This window comes from Onychostoma macrolepis, chromosome 02, assembly GCF_012432095.1.
Source record: "Onychostoma macrolepis isolate SWU-2019 chromosome 02, ASM1243209v1, whole genome shotgun sequence".
Lineage (NCBI taxonomy): Eukaryota > Metazoa > Chordata > Actinopteri > Cypriniformes > Cyprinidae > Onychostoma > Onychostoma macrolepis.
This window is the reverse complement of record NC_081156.1, coordinates 10,272,616-10,294,949: the sequence shown is the minus strand read 5'-3', so window position 1 is coordinate 10,294,949 and position 22,334 is coordinate 10,272,616. Positions and strand designations below refer to the sequence as shown.

The 22,334-nt window shown below is 39.7% G+C and overlaps 1 protein-coding gene and 2 pseudogenes across 3 annotated transcripts in view; 2 read left to right on the top strand and 1 right to left on the bottom strand.

The window, feature by feature from the left end:
- The window catches only part of adcy1b (adenylate cyclase 1b), a 63,666-nt gene extending 53,052 nt beyond the window's left edge, over positions 1–10,614 (bottom strand). For all 3 annotated transcript variants that reach the window (XR_009273646.1, XM_058793343.1, XM_058793353.1), the window contains exons 1-3: positions 9,922–10,614; positions 4,556–4,705; positions 3,652–3,770 (exon numbers count right to left, since the gene is read on the bottom strand). Coding sequence is in view for 2 of the 3 variants with exons in the window: in XM_058793343.1 (XP_058649326.1) it covers positions 3,652–3,770; positions 4,556–4,705; positions 9,922–10,488 (836 nt within the window). In the remaining variant the exon portion in view is untranslated. The remainder of the gene's footprint in view (positions 1–3,651; positions 3,771–4,555; positions 4,706–9,921) is intronic.
- A 4,898-nt stretch (positions 10,615–15,512) lies between these two features.
- Positions 15,513–18,615, top strand: LOC131522243 (uncharacterized; annotated as a pseudogene).
- Positions 18,616–18,690: 75 nt separating this feature from the next.
- On the top strand, positions 18,691–20,867 carry LOC131522236 (uncharacterized; annotated as a pseudogene).
- Positions 20,868–22,334: the final 1,467 nt, after the last annotated feature.

Genomic DNA, 22,334 nt, shown 5'->3' with positions numbered 1-22,334 from the left:
AATCCTTCAGTCAATCAAGATGCTGGGTGACAGATCATGTGATCACTAAGGTGTTTGAGTGATTGTTAACCTGTTGCTATGCGGTTGCTAGGGTGTTATGAGTGCATCTGATCAGTTAGTGTAAAAGTTCAATATTGTCTAAAGGTTTGTTATCAGTCTGATCAAATAAAGAGTCATGATGAAGATATTAAAATCACACCTGATGTCTGTAGTTCCTTACCATAAAGGAGTGCGATGCACAATTATTATATATACTGTACATAACACTGTCAAAAATGCTGAGAAATATTAGGTGGTAGTTTTTCAGTGGAATCAGTGGGCTCTGAAACAGGTCCAGAACCTGATGGAGAGCACCCGTCTTATATTCCAGCAGGAGCGTCTCTGATCTGCTCCAGAAATATCTCTCAGCGCGAGCATTACGCAACACTCTTTAGTGTCCATAGCAGTAAATCCCTGCTGAGGTTTAATCTGAGAACCGGTGAAGGCCAACGGCATCTCAGTAATGTCTCAACACACACACACACACACGCACTCACACACACACACACACACACACACACACACACACACACACACACGCACACTCACACACACGCACACACACACACACTCACACACACACACACACACACACACACAAACACATGCGTGCACACACACACACGCACTCTCACACACACACACACACACACACACACACACGTTGGTATATATGGTTTACGGGGCCTCTTCATAGGCGTAATGGTTTTTATAAATACAATAAGTAATAAGGAAACGAGATACATTTCTAGTTTCAACATTATTTGTTCTTCAGACATTCCACTTTAAAAGAAAAGAAGTATCATATTTTTGCAAAGTGACACAGATTTGTTTTTGACCCCTGAAAAAGTGTACATTTTATCGATTTACTCCTGGAGCCATATTGAAATTTCAATATCTCTGGGACCAACCCATATGGGGCCTTAGAAATTATAATGCTAAAAGTAAAGTTTGTTAAGACCCAACATCTAAAAGGGCATTAAGATATCTTTAAAACTTCTTGAGTTACAAGCATGCCAGCTTTGGAGAAAAAACTTGAAAAGTGCTTTTACCCCATTTTTGAATGGTCACCACTGGCACATAATGCAACAAAGATTGCTAAATTCAACAGATCTTACTAACATATCTACCAATCTGTGTGTAAAAATAACATTATGATGCTGCCATCTTTCTGAAGTCAGTTTTACCCTCCTGTAATTTGGCTCTGAATCTCAGGTGAAAATTGCCATTTTGACCCCCCTCTACAAAATAGTGGATTACTCAGTAAATATTCATCCATGACATTTAATATTTTGGCTGTCATCACTATACATGTCTATCTTTCTTCAGAAAAAAAATATTAGCAAAATCTAAAATTTGAGCCGGGGACCTCTGGTTGAGCTGACACAGAATGACCCAATAATATCTTAACCATGAGAATGCTTTTTCAATTATTAAATAAAGCAAATAAAAATAGATGCTTCACTACTGACATGCAGAAATTTGTAATTATGTTTATTTTACTGCCAAATTAAAATTATGATGTGCAAGAAAGCCAAGGAAATTAAATTATGAATTAAGCGCAGTGAAAAGATATATCAATCAGCTTCCAGTTAATAGAGTCTGTGCTGATTTCATGTTGGCTAAGGTCCAAACAAACTCATATCAGGCCAGTGAACCGGTCAAAGTGTCACCTCGTGTTTGAGTTGACATCAGTGCTGCTGGGTTTAGTCTCATAAGTTCTGCAGTGACATTCACTATTACATGTCTACTCAATACTCCTATGATCCAGGGTTATTCATAAATATAGTATCCAGTAACATGCAGATTAAACCAGACCAAACTCAACTCTAGGTCTAAGACTCAAGCACTGAGTGTAATAATGCTATCCAGAACAAGACCAGACATGATCATCCAAAGAACACAGGCAATAAACTCACTGAATCAACTAGAAAACACTAAAGAGACATTGAGAAACAAAGAGGACAGTTACAAACATTCTAGAGCCGATGAGTATAAAACACCAGACCAGACATCAGACCAGATATATATATATATATATATATATATTTTTTTTTTTTTTACAACCTAACCATGAACAACATTAGCTATAAAATTAAAGTAGAATTCTCAGTTAAGATAAAAGTAAAACATTTTGTTTCTTTTAGTTCTCTTACTAATTAAAGGCAACTTTTGAAAGACTTTAATGTTTATCGTGATGTCTTTTTAAATAAGCATCTTCTGTTCTGTTTAGTGCTGTCAATCAATTAAAAAAACTAATTAATCTTTTTCTGAATATTTACAATATTTTTCTGAAATAAATCGTGATTAATCCCACCTAACATGAAAGTTTTTAAATATACTTTTATATTGCAATGATTTCACATTCAATCTTCAAATTAATGTAGAAACAACATAAATTCAGTATATTTTTTTTGACTGAAGGCCAGTATCACTGCTACCAATACTATGGATGTCTCTAGGAAATTCTTTTTTTCCTAATATTTAACCACTGACCATAGCCATTCAACGTTACAGTATAATTTAGAGCTATCGATTTTAACATTTAGTAGACTTTAAAAAATAACAGCTTCTGATTTAAGTGAATTTAAAATAATCTTCACATAAACCCATTATAATAAATGTCATATCTGGCTACCTGTGCCCTTCAGCAAATAGGAAATATACAGAAATTGAATAAAATTATCACACACTAAATTCTAAATTAAATGTTGATGAATCCTTAAAGTTAAAAGTCATTGATTTCCTCTTTTTTATTTTGTTCTTTGATGAACAGACATCACAGCAGCTGGTTATTAGGTTATTTGGCTGCTATTACTTTAAGAGCTGCCACTGCTGAACGTGACGCAGATCTGACACGCATGCTCATAGTTTCATCCACGCTTTAATATGAAATGATACGGCTATTTGTGCGTGCGACTGAAGAGCACGTGCTACGAGCACAGTATATAACCGCTGACAGGACAGGACAATTGTTTTTTACTGACATATGTCCTGACCACATCTCATCTGACCGCAGTTCACTGTTGTTCTACTGAAGCTCCTCGTCACCTGTGCATTTTCCGTGCTCGTTCGACTCGCATCTGAAAGTCTCCTGTTTGATGTGGCCATAAAGATGTTCTGCGTCTAAATAAACACAATTACTGCCAAGAAAAAAGAGACAGAAGCAGCAGTTGTGAGTGGGGTGGCTAACTAGCCCCGTCCCTGTGTTAACTGTGTTCAATATTTTTAACGCCGTTAAACTGGAACAATTAAATACCCGTGTTAACACACTAATTTTGCTTTTATTTTCTGATTCTGTTATTTTCCTGTTTATTTCTGTGAAGCTGTGAACAAAACTGTTTTTTGTTTCTATGTGAGTGTTATTGTTGTTGTTTTTTGGCCAAACTGAACAAAACAGGTTTAAACAGGAAACCATGATTTTCCATTAGATTCGTTTGATTAGACTTGTTTGACTGTGTACTGATGAATGAAATTAAAAATCACTCCTGATCAAGATTCTCTCTCAGACAGCATCTGTGATCATTACAGCCGCTGAAGCATTTCCTTTACTCACAGAAAACCATTGCATTTACACAGACAGTAGAAATGGAGCGTATCAGTCGGTGTTACCTGACGTTGTCGTGCCGTTGGATGTAAATCTTGTGGAAGATCCTCTCTGGAGGTTTCAGGAAGTCCTCCTTCATCTCCATGGCCACGTTTCTGGGCAGCAGACTCATCAGCAGACGCTCCTGCACATGTGCAATCATCATCATCCCCACCATCATCAGAGACACATGAGACAGCAAGAGCATCAAAACAAACCTTTCTCAAGAAATTAAATTCATATTTTACACTCTACAATGATATTCATGGGACCTGTTACCAAAAATTAAATCATTGCATGTTTGCAAGTTTACAAATTCTAATTTACTGATTTAATTAAACATTATAAGCTGAAAACAGTTCTGTTGAAATAATATTGTTGATCATTACATTAACTTAGTATTGTCTGTAATTCAAACTTAAACTACTTTGTTGATTGGTTTTTAAATAAATAAGTTAGTAACTTAATTAAATTGTCTTGATAGCTTTGTAAAGTGGCCAGTGGATTTCAAGTTCCAAGCATGCTTTGCATTAGGACTGGATAAGGAGAATAAATATTGAAATGGATGCATTGTTAGTGAAGTGAATGACCTGCTATTCAATGCTGCTATGTTTGGCAGTTTACCGGAACTACCAGAACCAGATTAATTGGTTCCAATGGCATCACTCGGTTAGATCAACATAGCTCTTATGAGTAATGAACTGAAAAAAAAAAAAAAAAATGTATATATATATATATATATATATATTATAAATTAAGTTATACTAACTTGGTTGGAATATTTCATTAGTTGTTATAACTCAAAAAGATTGATGCAAACTGTTGCATGTTTTTTTTGGGGGTTTTTTTGAAACAGTGTTTTTAAAGTGCAGTTCTATTTCTTTACAGTGAGGTTTTGATTGTGTTTATTGTATATCTTATGACCGTGACCTGTTTCTCGTTCTCGTCCTCCATGCGCAGTCTCTCCTCGATGCAGTTTCGGGCCTGCAGGAAGGCTTTGCGCTGCACTCTCTCCGTCAGGATCCGAACGAACAGACCCGACAGATTCACTCCGGTGAAGAGCAGCGTGTTCGCAACCAGCTGGAAAACACAAACACTACAGCTGAAACCACATACTGAACGACAATACATGCTCACAGGATAATATAAATGATGACCATTGATCGCTACTGTCTGTACGGCTATAGCACACTCTAAAAAATGCTGGGTTAAAAACAAACCCAGCTATTGGTTGGGTTAAATGTTTGTTTATTTAACTCAACTATTGATTAAAAAGTAGTATATGGCTGGTTCAAAATTAACCCAAAGGATGGAAATTAAAAATCAGACAGTTAACTACTAGAGGCATTTGTAATAATCAAAAAGTGAATATTTCTTAACAAGCAATTTAGTTCACCCAAAAATTTAAATTTGCCCATGTTTTACTTACCCTCAAAGAATCCTATGTGTATATAACTTTTTTCTTTCAGATGAATCCACTCGAAGTTATATTAATATGTTTAATGAAGTGAGAAAAAAGTGTTTATAATGTTTTAAATATGGATATTTTTCTTACAAAAACGCATGGATTCACTACAGAAGGCTTTTATTCACCCCTGGAGCCATGTGAGGCACGTTTTATTATGGATGCGCTTTATTTGATTACTTTTGGACTGTTGAACAGAAACACCCACCTACTCCCATTCTAAGGCTTGGAAGAGCAAGGGAGAAAAAAAAACTAATTATATAACTCCGATTGGATTCATCTGAAAGAAGAAAGTCATATACACTTAGGATGCTTTGAAGGTAAAACATGGGCTAATTTCCATTTTTGGGTGAAATAACCCTTTAAGGGGTTAATAAATATTTATTAATTAATTATTATTTATTAAAACTTAGTAATAAATGTTCATTTATAAAACATATTAATATATGTTAATTTCCAACCTATTTTGGGTTCATTTTAAGCAAGAAATATAGTAATTTTAAAACAAAGTCGAGTTAAATAAAACCATCCAGCAGGTTGGGTTAAACATTGGGGTAAACAACCCAGTCACTGGGTTTGTCTATATTTAACCCAACTTGGGTTGTTTTTAACCCAGCATTTTTAGAGTGTAGAATATGACTGATGGATGTAGTTTAATTGTGTTTACAGCATACATGACTTTCCACTAGAAAGAGTTTTTACATTGCAGCTGGACTTTCATTTCCATCACAGCCGTTCTGACACTAGTCCAGTTTTATGAAGTTTGTGTGCTAGTGTCAGCGGAGCTCGATGTGAACACAGTAGGAGTGCTGTAGTTTGTCTAGTCCCTCTTCTGACATGTGTTTGTCCTCTTCAGCGAGGACAGAGCTGGTTTGGGTTCAGGGACATGAGTATATCTGTTCTTTATTGGATTAGATTCGTCAGAGGACACGCGCACATGCAGAGCCTTTATTTAGCCAGCCTTACAGTCTCTCTCTTTCTCACATGCTGAAAACTCACTGATTTACATACAAATGGACCAACAGAACTGAAGTGATTAGAGGAGAGAGAAGTGTCTTCTGACTTCACATGGAACATGTTCATCCATTCTTTTCCATTTTTTTCCTATGTAAACTTGTGCTAGATCAGGGGTCTCAAACTCAATTCCTGGAGGGCCACAGCCCTGCAGAGTTTAGCTCCAACCCTAATTAAACACACCTGATCCAGCTAATCACATCCTTCAGGCTCAGTTGAAAACTACATGGTGAGTGTGTTAAACTCTGCAGGGCTGCGGCCCTCCAGGAACTGAGTTTGACACCCCTGTGCTAGATGAACATCTCTGACCGTTGCACTCACATCTCACATCTTTTTCAGATTTTTCAAAGCAAAATGTGTTCTGTGTGAATGGAATATATATGCTTTATACATACTAATAAACAGCCAAGATGCTGTTAATATGCATGCTAAAAAGCAACTAGTTAATAGTGAGAGTTGGTCCCTAAACTAAAGTGTTACCGTGAATAGTGCAATTAATGCATTTTGCTGACCACAACTTAACACACATTACGTTTATGTTTGTTTATCTTTCATAAACTGTGCTCTTAAACGTTTCAGAGTGAAACTGAGTGTGAAATAAATCAGTGGTTTTCAAACTTTTTTAAGAGCGACACTATTTTTTCTTTTTATAAATTGGCGTGACCCATATATATTTTTATATATATAGATAGATGCTGGTCTCTAACTCTAACTCCACACCTAACACAGTCTGAGACTCCTGTCCGGATCATCTGTACGGAGTGTCTTCTTCGTTTCTGTGCTAAAATAGCTAAAATAGCTTCAGAAGTGTGTCTGGTCTCTGTTCAGAGGCGTCCTACATAGAGCCGCTCTGCAGCTGGTCTCTGGTCTCTGGACCCCAAACACACTCTGGACGGTGCAGGACAGTGTGTGACGACCGTCTGTCTGTCAGAACATCATCCATAACTAATATTTGACATATGAACATGCAGCAAGCTTACTCCTCTTGCATGTGTTCTGTGTGTCTTCCTACAGTTTGTAATTCAAAGAATCTCTCGATGTCTTGAGGTACTTGATAGTAAAGGGTACAATCACTATAGCTGCATTCTTATTGTCATAAACTGTATTTGAGCTGAATCAGCTCTACGGCTCAACTTTAATGCTCGTGTTAAACTGACCTGTTCCATTCTGCCCTGCACCCTAATCAAACACACTCAACAGATATTATTACAGATTAACCTTTCTGAAAGGAGATTGATAGTAACCATATTTCTGTTTAAAATCCGTCTGATTACGACCAAACAAACAAACAGCAAAACATGAGGTAATTATGTAGTTATTATACTCTGAGATTAATTAATATAGGTTTAGATTTTCTGCTTAATGTGAAATAGAGAAGATGTTACTCATACAGATTAACTGCATGGAGTGATTCGCCTCCTGTTTTAAACAGATTGATGCAGAAATATCTTGTTCCTAACCTCTTCTCACAATGTGAGGTACACTGAAAAATCCTGGTGTAGGATTTACTTTGAATCAATTTTTGAATCGCAGTATAAAGACTGAAATAGCATTTTCTTGTAAAATGTCCTCCGATAATCTTTGTTTCATTTACAACTTCAAAATGCATTTTTAAGTGTTTGTTAACCTGAGGTTCATCATTGGATCAAATGGATGTGTTTTAGAAAAGAGAACACGCTAAATGAACAACATACGTTTTGGATGATTTGTAAAGTTTCTAGAAAGCATTAATGATGTAATGCCCTATTCTTTAGATATTCTTTTTTTCTTTTTTTCTGTTGTTCAGATAGCTTCGGCACCTATTTTATTATTTTTAGTAATTATTCCACTGATTAATCTGAATTATAATTCAGTAACATCTGCTCAAGTTAACAGTCATTTTGTGTGTGACATGAGGTAGAAACTATTCCAGCACATCTCTGCTCTTAACCCTCATCATGCGTTCAAGTACATTTTGACCTGGAAGACATACATAAAAAATTATATTAAAAAAACAAAAAACATAGTTTTAAGTAAGTGAATGAACCTTTGCAAATGCTTTAAAACACTCAAAATACACTTTTTTTTTTTTAAATAACCATTTAAAAAACATGTTACACGTGTCACGTTTGGGTCATTTTGACCCGGTTATGTATGGAGCACCATTAGGTGTCAAAAATACTTGTTTGTAAAATTATCTATGAAGTAATACTAGTGTCAAAAAATCTTTTGTAATATATATGTTTACCCTTTTCCCCATATCTCACACACACTTGGGACTAAATTGTGTTTATCAACGTGAATATGTCGCCTGCAGCACAGCAGCATGAAAAACTTACCACTCCTTGTCTGAAAGTGAAATTGTATGCAATTAAAATGAATTTCTTTTGTTTGAAAACTTTTCAGAGTAATATTTTTGTTGTTTGGAGAAAAAAAAAAAAAAAGTTAATTAAAACCATTACGTCTATGGAATGTCCAGTGTGTGCCTTTGTGTGTGTGGTGGTGGTGGTGGGGGGGGGGATTCATGTGTAATCTGAAATTTCAAAGAATTTCTCAGTTTTTTAATTAATAATAAAAATGTATGTGCTTTTAGTTGAAAAATATTATGCCATGACTGTTTTATAGTAAGTAAGAATTCAAACATAGTTTTGAATGCATTGTGAGGATTAGGTTAAAAAAACGATGCATTAAGAGCCGGGGTGAAAACTTTTGAAGATCAAGGTAAATTTAACTTATTTTGTCTTCTGGGAAACATGCAAGTATCTTCTGTAGCTTCTGAAGGACAGTACTAAATTAAAACAACATGATATTTAGGCAAAATAAGAAAAATGTACACATCTTCATTCTGTTGAACAGTCATGCCACCCCCTTCTTAATACATGTTTTTTCCTTCTGGAGCATCAGTGAGCGTTTGAACCTTCTGTAATAGTTGCATATGAGTCCCTCAGAATGAAAAGATGGATCACAAAACCATCAACATTGTTGGAAAGGGTTCAAATACACAACAAATGCTTGAAAACCAAAGAATTTGTGGGAGCTGAAGGATTTTTCTGAAGAACAGCAGATGTGGTCATTTTTATAAATTCAACTATTATTTTCTCTTGTGGACTATATGTAAACATCTTTTATGTGAAATATCTTATTCAGGTCAGTACTAAATAAACAATAACATGCATTTTGCATGATCCCTCTTATTTTGGTAAAATAATTAACCTTTTGCAGATTCTGCAAGGTGTATGTAAACTTTTGACTTCAACTTTATATATGAGTCTGAACACTCTCTGTGTGACTGATCGCTGTCCAGTGCTGAAAATAGTACACAGTTTTTAATGAATTATGAGGGTTAGGTGTGTGTAAATGTGACCCTGGAGCACAAAACCAGTCATAAGGGTCAGTTTTTAGAAACAGATTTATACATAAGAGAATGAATAAATAATCTTTCCATTGATGTATGGTTTGTTAGGATCAGACAATATTTGTCTGAGATACAACTATTTGAAAATCTGGAATCTGAGGGTGCAAAAAAATCTAAATATTGAGAAAATCACCTTTAAAGTTGTCCAAATGAAGTTCTTAGCAATGCATATTACTAATCAAAAATGAAGTTTTGATATATTTACAGTAGGAAATTTACAAAATATATTCATGGAACATGGTCTTTATTTAATATCCTAATGATTTTTTATAAAATAAAAATGTATAATTTTGACCCATACAATGTATTGTTGGCTATTGCTACAAATATACCTGTGCTGCTTATGACTGCTTCTGTGCTCCAGGGACACATGTGTGAGTCTGCTCGCTCTCTGTGTGACTGCTCGTCCAGTGCTGAACTCACCGCTCTCCACAGCCGCTGCGTCTTCGCCGTCACCGACGTCGCCGTGACGATAGCGTGCGCCACGGACACCAGCACACCGAACAGCAGCGCGAGCAGCGTGCGCACCGGCAGCAGCGCGTACGCCACGAACGTCAGCAGCAGCAGCTGCCACACGCCGTGCTCCGGAGTCGCGGACGCGTGCGGGAACGGGCAGCACAGCAGCGAGAAGCTGAAGCAGAAGAGCAGGCTCAGGTGAGCGATCTGCTGCAGCTGGATCGCACGCAGGTACTTGACATTGGTGACGATGAAGAGCAAGACGAAGACGACGGAGTGCACCGGGTACGAGCCCTTGGCGACGGTGAGGCTTGAGCCGGACAGCAGCAGCTCCAGCAGGCTGAGGCTGGACGCCAGCAGCACGAGCACCGTCAGCGCCGCCAGCGTGCGCGTCTGCTCCAGCTTCAGGCTGTAGCTGTGGAAGAGCGACTCGAGCTCCTTGCAGTCGAACTCGTCCTCGCAGGCGATGACCCCTGGCGGGCAGTGGCTCCTCCTGCGCCGCGTCTTGACTTTCTGGAACGGCGTTTCGTCCATGGCGGGAGGGCCATTCACGCGCCGGGCAGAGGCGCGGAGGGTCGCCGGGGTCCGGAGGGCATGTCCGGCGGGAGAGGTGGAGCTCAGGAGACGGAAGAGACGAGCTGCACGAGCGACTGGCCTCCAGCTCGTGCGGCTCAGACTGGATCACGCCTGCGCGCTGCGCGCCGCGATAATTCTGCTGATCTCCGAGGAGCGCGCGTCTGACGCGCTGAGCTTCTGCAAAACTGACACGTGAAGAATGTAAATCACTGCATGCCATTCGGAAAAGAAATGCATTAGGATATGTTTGCACTAGCGATCATTCAGAATTGATGACCTACATGATTTCAGTTTCATCGTCTCCATCCTTGACCCAATGACAATAAATCAAGATTTAACATTTTTATTATTACATTTAAAGTGCAAGTAAAACAAGGTGTTACCAAAAATAAATCAATAAATGTAACCCTGGACCACAGAACCAGTCATAAGGGTACATTTTTCGAAATTGAGATTTATGCATCATCTGAAAGCTGAATCAATAAGCTTGTTATGATAGGACAACATTTGGCGGAGATACAACTATTTGAAAATCTGGAATCTGAGTATGCAAAAAAAACCCAAAACAAAACAAAACAAAAAAAAAATCAACTCTTTACTTAATATGCTAATGATTTTTGGCATAAAAGAAAAATGTATAATTTTGACCCATATAATGTATTGTTGGCTATTGCTACAAATATAGCTGTGCTGCTTATGACTGCTTTTGTGCTGCAGGGTCACAAATATGTGAAAATAAATTAATAATTTAGTGTCACAGTATGTTGTTTAATTCACCATGACTTCAGATCAGATAAATGGTAATTTGATGATTTATAATATAGCATCTATATCAGCACAGGTTACACTTCATTTTAAGGTGACATTTGTTAAAGCAATTCTGATGAACTACATGTGATTAATAGACTTTGGTTGGTTTAGGATTAGTTGCCTGTGATTATGCATCATTTATTGTCATTAAAGTTCATGTAACGTGTAACTACGTAGCTTTAAAATAAAGTGTTACCTGTTATATATTTCTCAACATGTAATAATCTGTTTTGTTATTAAACCATGATGAGACTACACCTGTTAAACGTTTGCACTGATTGTGCATTAAGACTCTTTCCATGTGTTGTAATAATAGTGCAGTCATGTGAAAATCACACAAGATGAAGCTCTGCAGCAGCAACAGTGGGTTCATTAAAACCAAAAGTCAGTTTTGTGCTGAAATCCTCACTATTTGTCTACAAACCCAGTGTTCAAGCAGAAGCTTTCAGCAGGTATTTCTGCACTGATGATCCAGAGGCTTCATCGCTCACTCATGAAGCTCAGTCGCTGATATGATACTGATATGTGTTCAGGTGTATGAGCACACTGTGTCTGTGTCAGACTGCGATTGTTACCTGTTCTTACACCTGCCTCGTCTCTCCTGAAAAATCAGATCAACAGGTTCAAGTGATGCACTTAAGAGATGCTATAAATAGAGCTGTCACTGCAGCAGTGTGAAACACGTGACATGAACGCAGACGAGTCTGTTTTATTCCCTCTGTTGCATATGAATGATTTCTGTTGCTAAACAGAGGCTGCAGAATGATCTGCAATATAAACCCAACAGAAAAGTATTTTTATACCGGAAGTGTTTGTTTGTTTGTTTGTTTTCACTTTTTTGCCCCTTCAAGTACATTTTGCAATGTATTTGAAGGTAAATAGAAAATATTTTATTTATATTTTCATTTTTTGCCATGTCAGTCAGTGGCTTTCATTGGACAGAGACACCAAGAGCAATACCATGTTGATCTGAGTATCTGAGGACAGCTGATGCAGAAAACATGACACGAAATCAAAGCATGAGTGTGTGTGTGTGTTCATTCTGCTGATCTTCATTAGTGCTCACTTATACTGCAAATCATAAAAATCTGAAGTATAGACGCATGCCCCATAATTTAACAAACAATAAATAAATAAATAAATAAGGAGTAATTAACACTGTACATCATTCAGGAAACACAAGATAATAAAAGAAGATTCATCAGTGTTCAGTACGCGTCTGATGTTTCGTGGCGTTCATTAGTTTGGATGTTCACCTTATTCTTCTTGAGTAAAATCTGACAGGTGTGAAAGCAACGGTTCAGACTATATCAGCTGAATGAAACAGAGCTGAACTGAATTCTGAAGTCATATTTATGGTTTAGTTTAACTTTAATCTTATTTAAATTAAATTAAAATGTTGGTTTAATATATTTATTTTTCCATAGATAAGACATATTAATATAAAGTATTTATTATAAAAAACATAACAAATGTAGGTCATTATTGTTATTATTATTAAATAAATAATCCCACAATAATTTGTGTAAATTCAGTAAAACACTATTTAAACAACATAATTGTTACTTTTCTTTCTTTCTTTCTTTTTCTATGTGAGTGTTATTTGCTTTTAGCCAAACTAAACCACAGGTTTAAACTGTAAACTATGATTTGTGAGTGTGAGTGCAGTGATTTCTGTGTGCGTGTGTGTGTGTGTTTTCACATGGTTCATACATTTCATGACAATGTATCATTATCCACTTAGGAAAAAATGAAATAACATGCAACTGTAGTGTGTAAAGATCAGCTGATGAGTTCACATATATGAGCCTGAGATGAAGGTGAACGTGTGACTTTCTGTCCATCGCAGAGATATAAACCACGCCAGACATCCTAAAGGGTTAATCAGCCAAAAATGATCATCAGTCATCATTTCACTTCAAACCTGGATGACTTTCTGCAGAACATAAGAGATGTTTTGAAACATCCTTCAAAATACCTTCTACTGCACCTTCCAAAAAGAAAAAGAAAAAAAAAAAGAATGCATAAGTCAAATTTAATTATGAATAAGTAAAATTATTTAAAAATACAAAATATTATAGATTAGATTTTCTTGAGGATTCTTGAGGATTCACAGACAGCGCTGTTCCTTCGAGCTCACAGACTCTTGTGATGATATCGCGTGTGACCAATCTCACACACACACACACACACACACACACACGCACACACACACACACACGCACGCACGCGCACACACACGCACGCACACACACACACACGCACGCACGCACACACGCACACACACGCACACACACACACGCACACACACACACGCACACACGCACGCACACACACGCACGCACGCACACACACGCATACGCGCACACACACACACGCACGCACGCACGCACACACACACACACGCACACACACACACACACACACGCACACACACACGCATACGCGCACACACACACACACGCACGCACGCACACATACGCGCACACACACACACACACATAAAGGCTTTCACACATTTGTATATTGGACATTACAGACAAACATGCACACACACAAAATTGCGTATATTGTATACTGTATATATGGTGTCACTTTGTCACTTTTCTTTTGTTGGTTGTATAATACACCTTGAGCTGTTTGCTTTTTGGATTTAGTTGCTTTGTTTTCTTCTATCAATCATCAATCTAACCAACTCTTACAGTTTTTTGTGTTGTTGTTGGTTTGTTTTTTCAGTTGCTAATAAGCATTGTTCAATACTGAAGCCACATTTTCAAAACTGTTCACAGTCTGCATTACAAACACGAATCTTGACCAAACAGTTGATCTCGCCTCCAAAACTCACTCAGACCAACAAAACACTTCATATATGTCTCAAAATAAGCTTGTTTCATCATAACACTGTGAACGATTCTCATTCAGAAAACATTTCATTCATAACACACTGATGTAAAAAACACTAACAACAGGGAGCATTACATAAACTATCAACTTATATCTTTGAAGTTTGAATGATTTGTCACATAAGTATTTCTTCATAGGATAAGAATAACATTGTTTCATTTTACTGACTGTATTACAGCACAAAGAATGAAGGAGAAAACAGCATTCCCCCCCTTTACTGTATCTTCACATACCAAAAACAAAACCCATCAAGATTTATTTGTGAAAAATAAAACCACATAAAATAAATATAAAAAGTTGAGAAAAATATTCATATAAAATAATAATAATAAAAATTAATTCTGAAGTAATAATTACAAAAAGCCATCTTCAGTCTAGTGTAACAAGGTGTGTGTGCAGTATTGAGTCCAGCTGCTGCAGGAGTGTGTATGTTCTCTCTCTCTGTGTTGATGCTGGTTTCCTCTGGGTTTCTCCCACAATCCAGAGACACACAGGACAGGTGACCTGGAAACTGTAGTGAGTGTGAAGATGAATGTGTGTGATGGACTGGCCATCTGTCCAGGGGGTCGTCCAGCCTCCTGACCCTTCATAGGACAAGCGCTGGGAAGATGTGTGGAGTAGATGGATGGATGTTCAGTACTGTGAGGCTTCTAGTCCTCCGTCTCTCTGACACTCTTCTTCCCCACCGATGTGTCTTCCTTGATCCATGTTTCCAAACAAAATCATTCCGAAGTCATCCTTTTATCAAAAGATAACCAAAAAAAGAAAGAAAGAAAGAAAGAAGAAGAAGAAGAAGAAAGTACTAACAATAGGACATCTGGCTTGCCTTTCAGTTGAAATTGCATTTAGTTGTGTTTGGAATAATTATTAATCAATTTCATAATAAATATTCTACTAAGATTTTTGTTTTTGCCATCGTTCTGATTTGAATGTGCTTCTATCAGTTTTGAAAGCAGTTTGTTAGCATTTGAAAAATGTGCTGAAAATGTATAGTGTTTTGCAGGTTGTGGAGTATGAATAACAAAAGTGTTTGTGGATTTTGAAAAATGTGGTCATTGCATGCATTTTGTCTGAAAGCAATGAACAATGTTTCACAGTTTGGTCCACACAGACTTCTGTATCGTTGAATGTGTGAACGGTTTTGAAAAAGGGGCTTCAGTATTGAACAATGCTCGTTAGCAACTGAAATAAACTGTAAGAGTCCCCGGAACAAACATTCGTAGTTGAAGGCTGTGTTTTACAGCATGTTATGTAATGAAGATAGCTTGATGAATAAGAATGTCAGTGATTTCAGAGCTGGTGTGATGCCTCTACCAGATGCTGAGATGAGTTTGAGGAGCGATAGAGAGCAGGTGTCGGTGGGATGAGGTTCTGCTGTAAATCATAGAGACGCTCTTCCCTGAGCTGCACACAGACACAAACACTGCTAGAGTTCTCATATGTGCTATATATCCTGATCATGCTAAATTAGATAGACTTTAAGTTATTTTTAATACATTCATATAAATCAGTTCAGTATTTTTGATGCTTTAAGCTCCTGATGATTTTTACAGTGGAGGCAGATATACATGAACCCATCATCAACACAAGACTGCATATACGCTATTAACACATCTAACCATCTCACATGTTTGTATGATTATTTCAAAGTTATTAGTCTATACATAATAAAACAGGAGTAAAAGAAAAAGACGTCAGGAGGATCACAGTCATTTGGTGCAATCTGATGGACTTTCATTTTCATTACAGTATATTCAAACCTGTCTGGATGCTTATTTTTATACGTTTTTGTTTCATGATGCCTGTTCTGTGTCTTGTGTTTTGTAAGGAATTTAATGTTGAAATGTATTCTTAGTTTGTTTGTTTTGTGTTCTTTTTGGTTCATGCTTCCTTCCTGTGTTTGTTTTCTGTCTCTCCTTGTCTTGTTAGTTACTATGGTTACCGTGATTAGACACACCTGTAATTAATTATCCTGTGTTCTCTGTGTATATAAGCCTGTGTGTTTCAGTCATGTTCAGGGAGTCGTTGTTTGTTGTTGTTCTTGTTGTGATTTTTGTTTCTCAGCCGGAACTATCTGTGATAAGACCTCTTATTTTTAAATGTATATATAGTTTTTAATTTTAATTTCAATTTTAGTTATTTTAGAACATCATGTTAAACTAAATAAAAATGAGAAATGTCGCGTTGGTAACTACTTGAAATAAAATGTGTGTTTTTAAAAAAAATTATTTTACAGTATCTTATTTATAATTTATAATTATAATTTATAAATGCAAGAGCGGCGGCTGGAAAGCACGCAGTGAGCCAGTACACACAGGAGTGGTGAGCCAGTTGATCCGGGAGGCAAAGGAGAACAGAGGAGACCTTGCTGTACTCTGGCTGGATCTTACTAATGCCTATGGGTCTATTCCCCACAAGCTGGTCAAAGAAGCTTTGGCAAGACATCATGTGCCAGAGGCAATCCGCAACCTCATTCTGGACTACTACAATAGTTTCAGATTGAGAGTTTCATCAGGAACGGTAACATCCGCCTGGCAACGACTAGAGAAGGGCATCATTACCGGCTGCACAATCTCGGTACCACTCTTTGCTCTAGCCATGAACATGATCGTCAAATCAGCAGAGGTGGAATGTAGAGGCCCCATGTCTAAATCTGGTACTCGGCAGCCACCTATAAGAGCCTTTATGGATGACCTAACTGTGACAACAGCTTCAGTTCCAGGGTGCAGATGGCTTCTTCAGGGGCTCCAACGTCTCATCCTATGGGCAAGGATGAGTTTTAAGCCAGTCAAATCCAGGTCCCTGGTCTTAAAGAAAGGCAAAGTGGTTGACCGGTTTCGTTTTACCCTGGAGGGGTCACAAATTCCATCAGTAACAGAAAGACCAGTCAAGAGCTTGGGGAAGATCTTTGACAGCTCCCTGAAGGCCTCAGCCGCTCTCCAACAAACCAGGAACGACGTGGCGACGTGGCGAGCTGGCTCACGGCAGTCGACAAGTCAGGGCTTCCAGGAAAGTATAAAACCTGGATGTACCAGCACGGAATCCTGCCGAGGCTTCTTTGGCCCCTTCTCGTATACGAGGTACCCATGACAACGGTAGAAGCACTGGAGAGAACCATCAGCCAGTTCCTCAGGAGGTGGTTAGGGCTCCCACGGTCCCTAAGTAATATCGCCCTCTATGGTCAGTCCACCAAGCTGCAGCTTCCCATCAGCAGCTTGTCCGAGGAGTTCAAGGTCACGCGTGCCCGGGAGGTCTTGATGTATCGAGATTCCTCAGATGCCAAAGTCTCCTCAGCTGGAATCAGCGTTAAGACGGGAAGGAAGTGGCAAGCACAAAAAGCGGTGGACAGAGCGGAGGTGCGGCTGAAGCATGGTGTCTTGGTTGGCAACGTGGCGGTGGGACGTGCAGGCCTGGGCAGTTTTTCCAAGCCACGCTATGACAAAGCAAGAGGGAGGAGAAGCGTCAGTTGGTGCAGAATGAGGTGCGGGCAGAGGTGGAGGAAGAGCGCCTGACCAAGATGGTCGGTATGCGACAGCAAGGCGCCTGGACAAGGTGGGAGAACGTTGAGCAGCGCAAGATCACCTGGGCAGATTTGTGGAGCTCTGAACCATTGCGCATCAAGTTCCTCATCAGTTCGGTGTATGACCTTCTACCCAGTCCATCCAACTTACATCGATGGGGCTTGGTAGACTCACCAGCATGTCAACTGTGCCAAAGGAGTGGCACACTGGAGCATATCCTCAGCTGCTGTCCAAAGGCTTTGGGAGATGGGCGGTACCGCTGGCGCCATGATCAGGTCCTCAGGGCTTTGGCAGATACAATCACCGCAGCGATTCAGAGCAGTAAGAGTCAGCATCCTCCAAGCATACCATCTCCTTTGTCAGAGCTGGGAGAAGGCACAACAGCAGCCACGCTCCCCAGGTGGGCTCTCGCCAATGCAAGAGACTGGCACCTTCAAGTGGACCTGGGAAGGCAGCTCAAGTTCCCGAATTACATCACGGCCACTTCACTCCGCCCAGACATGGTGATAACATCTGAGTCGACCAGGCAGGTGGTCATAGTGGAGCTTACTGTCCCCTGGGAAGACAGATTGGAGGAGGCAAATGAGCGTAAGAGAGCCAAGTATGCGGAGTTGGTGGAGGAGTGCAGGAGCGGCGGCTGGAAAGCACGCAGTGAGCCAGTGGAGGTCGGTTGCCGGGCTTTGCTGGACAGTCGTTGCTCGAACACTCAAACTCCTTGGAGTTAAAGGTCAGCTGTGCAGACGAGCCATAAAGAACATCTCTCAGGCTGCCGAAAAAGCCTCACGATGGCTGTGGATCCGGAGGGTGAACCGTGGAGTAGCATGCCACTTGGACACAGGCTGGGGACTGATCACCCCGGTAGGGTCGCCCGGCGGTGTCTGTTGATTAAAGACCGAAACACCTGTTGACCTCGGGTTCTTCACTGATGACGTGTCCAAGTAGCACTAGACAGTGTATGTTAGAACCATATAATTTATAATTATAATTTATAATTATAATTTATAAATGCAAGAGCGGCTGGAAAGCACGCAGTGAGCCAGTACACACAGGAGTGGTGAGCCAGTTGATCCGGGAGGCAAAGGAGAACAGAGGAGACCTTGCTGTACTCTGGCTGGATCTTACTAATGCCTATGGGTCTATTCCCCACAAGCTGGTCAAAGAAGCTTTGGCAAGACATCATGTGCCAGAGGCAATCCGCAACCTCATTCTGGACTACTACAATAGTTTCAGATTGAGAGTTTCATCAGGAACGGTAACATCCGCCTGGCAACGACTAGAGAAGGGCATCATTACCGGCTGCACAATCTCGGTACCACTCTTTGCTCTAGCCATGAACATGATCGTCAAATCAGCAGAGGTGGAATGTAGAGGCCCCATGTCTAAATCTGGTACTCGGCAGCCACCTATAAGAGCCTTTATGGATGACCTAACTGTGACAACAGCTTCAGTTCCAGGGTGCAGATGGCTTCTTCAGGGGCTCCAACGTCTCATCCTATGGGCAAGGATGAGTTTTAAGCCAGTCAAATCCAGGTCCCTGGTCTTAAAGAAAGGCAAAGTGGTCGACCGGTTTCGTTTTACCCTGGAGGGGTCACAAATTCCATCAGTAACAGAAAGACCAGTCAAGAGCTTGGGGAAGATCTTTGACAGCTCCCTGAAGGCCTCAGCCGCTCTCCAACAAACCAGGAACGACGTGGCGAGCTGGCTCACGGCAGTCGACAAGTCAGGGCTTCCAGGAAAGTATAAAACCTGGATGTACCAGCACGGAATCCTGCCGAGGCTTCTTTGGCCCCTTCTCGTATACGAGGTACCCATGACAACGGTAGAAGCACTGGAGAGAACCATCAGCCAGTTCCTCAGGAGGTGGTTAGGGCTCCCACGGTCCCTAAGTAATATCGCCCTCTATGGTCAGTCCACCAAGCTGCAGCTTCCCATCAGCAGCTTGTCCGAGGAGTTCAAGGTCACGCGTGCCCGGGAGGTCTTGATGTATCGAGATTCCTCAGATGCCAAAGTCTCCTCAGCTGGAATCAGCGTTAAGACGGGAAGGAAGTGGCAAGCACAAAAAGCGGTGGGCAGAGCGGAGGTGCGGCTGAAGCATGGTGTCTTGGTTGGCAACGTGGCGGTGGGACGTGCAAGCCTGGGCAGTTTTTCCAAGCCACGCTACGACAAAGCAAGAGGGAGGGAGAAGCGTCAGTTGGTGCAGAATGAGGTGCGGGCAGAGGTGGAGGAAGAGCGCCTGACCAAGATGGTCGGTATGCGACAGCAAGGCGCCTGGACAAGGTGGGAGAACGTTGAGCAGCGCAAGATCACCTGGGCAGATTTGTGGAGCTCTGAACCATTGCGCATCAAGTTCCTCATCAGTTCGGTGTATGACCTTCTACCCAGTCCATCCAACTTACATCGATGGGGCTTGGTAGACTCACCAGCATGTCAACTGTGCCAAAGGAGTGGCACACTGGAGCATATCCTCAGCTGCTGTCCAAAGGCTTTGGGAGATGGGCGGTACCGCTGGCGCCATGATCAGGTCCTCAGGGCTTTGGCAGATACAATCACCGCAGCGATTCAGAGCAGTAAGAGTCAGCATCCCTCCAAGCATACCATCTCCTTTGTCAGAGCTGGGGAGAAGGCACAACAGCAGCCACGCTCCCCAGGTGGGCTCCTCGCCAATGCAAGAGACTGGCACCTTCAAGTGGACCTGGGAAGGCAGCTCAAGTTCCCGAATTACATCACGGCCACTTCACTCCGCCCAGATATGGTGATAACATCTGAGTCGACCAGGCAGGTTGTCATAGTGGAGCTTACTGTCCCCTGAGAAGACAGATTGGAGGAGGCAAATGAGCGTAAGAGAGCCAAGTATGCGGAGTTGGTGGAGGAGTGCAGGAGCGGCGGCTGGAAAGCACGCAGTGAGCCAGTGGAGGTCGGTTGCCGGGGCTTTGCTGGACAGTCGTTGCTCCGAACACTCAAACTCCTTGGAGTTAAAGGTCAGCTGTGCAGACGAGCCATAAAGAACATCTCTCAGGCTGCCGAAAAAGCCTCACGATGGCTGTGGATCCGGAGGGGTGAACCGTGGAGTAGCATGCCACTTGGACACAGGCTGGGGACTGATCACCCCCGGTAGGGTCGCCCGGGCGAGGGTGTCTGTTGATTAAAGACCCGAAACACCTGTTGACCTCGGGTTCTTCACTGATGACGTGTCCAAGTAGCACTAGACAGTGTATGTTAGAACCATATAATTTATAATTATTTATAATTACTTTAAAATTTTCATTTATTTATTTATTTAGTTGGTAACACTTTACTATAAGGTTCATTAGTTAACATTAGTTAACAACATTAGTAAACATGAACTAAGAATGAACAATACTTCTACAACATTTATTAATCTTAGTTAATGTTCATTTCAGGATTTACTAATGCATTATTAAAATCACAAGTTGTGTTTGTTAACATTAGTTAATGCACTGTGAACTAACATGAATAAACAATGAGTAACTGTATTTTCATTAACAAAGATTAATAAATAGTGTAATAAATGCATTGTTTATTGTTTGTTCATGTTAGTTAATACATTAACTAATGTTAACAAATGACACCTTATTGTAAAGTGTTACCATTTGGTTTGTTTATTTGTTTTTTGTTTATTGGTTTGTTAGTTGGTTGGTTAGTTTAGTTAACTAAAAATGACCGTGATTTTAATGGTAAAAACCTGTTAAATGGTTAACGGTAAGTTCCCCTAATATATATGGTGAAAAACTGTAATAGACATTTCAGACAATTTTACGGTGAAATACCGCTTTTGGAAGTGAAAAAGAATGTACAATTTACAAGGAAAAACCGTAAATTGACGTTCCTAGAATTCCCTGCATTGCATTTCAAATTTTGTTTGAATTTGATGTTTTTTCTTTGAAATAACTAGGTTTCTTCTTAGTTTTTTCTTATCAGTTATGTTTATTAGGGTTGTATGTTACATCTAATGTTGTTAAATTAATGTTTATTGCATATTTCAGTTTAATGAGTCTCACCATGATGATGTTTAGTGTTTGTGTGAATGACACCGTGCACATTCTATATATGTTATTATTTAAAAGCTGCTTGTGATGGGCTTTGGTTCATGACTTTCTCATCAGCACCTGCATTTGGTGGTTAACAGTGTAATACAAAGGTACAAAACAGATTTCAGTACTTCAATAGGTTGGTATATTAACATTATATCAGTTAATGAAATTACGGTATTTAACTGTAAATTTAAGTTAAAACCGTAAAACCGTAAAATGTTAGAATTCTGGCAATCACAGCTGCTGGTTTTTTACCGTAAATGTTTTTTTACAGTGTGGTTTGAGGTTTTGTGTCCTCAGCTCTGGGTTTACTCTTGCTTTATTGGTAAACATTTTCATTAAACAAAATGCATTTTTTTTTTTTTTTTGAAGATGGTATTTGTCTTTATTAAGCTAGTATGTTATGCCAATTCATAGCATGTGTTTTTAATTATGTAATTAATTGCAGATATTTTATAAATGCAAAACATAAAAACACAAGACATTGATATAAAGAAGGTCCAATAAATGAGAAAAA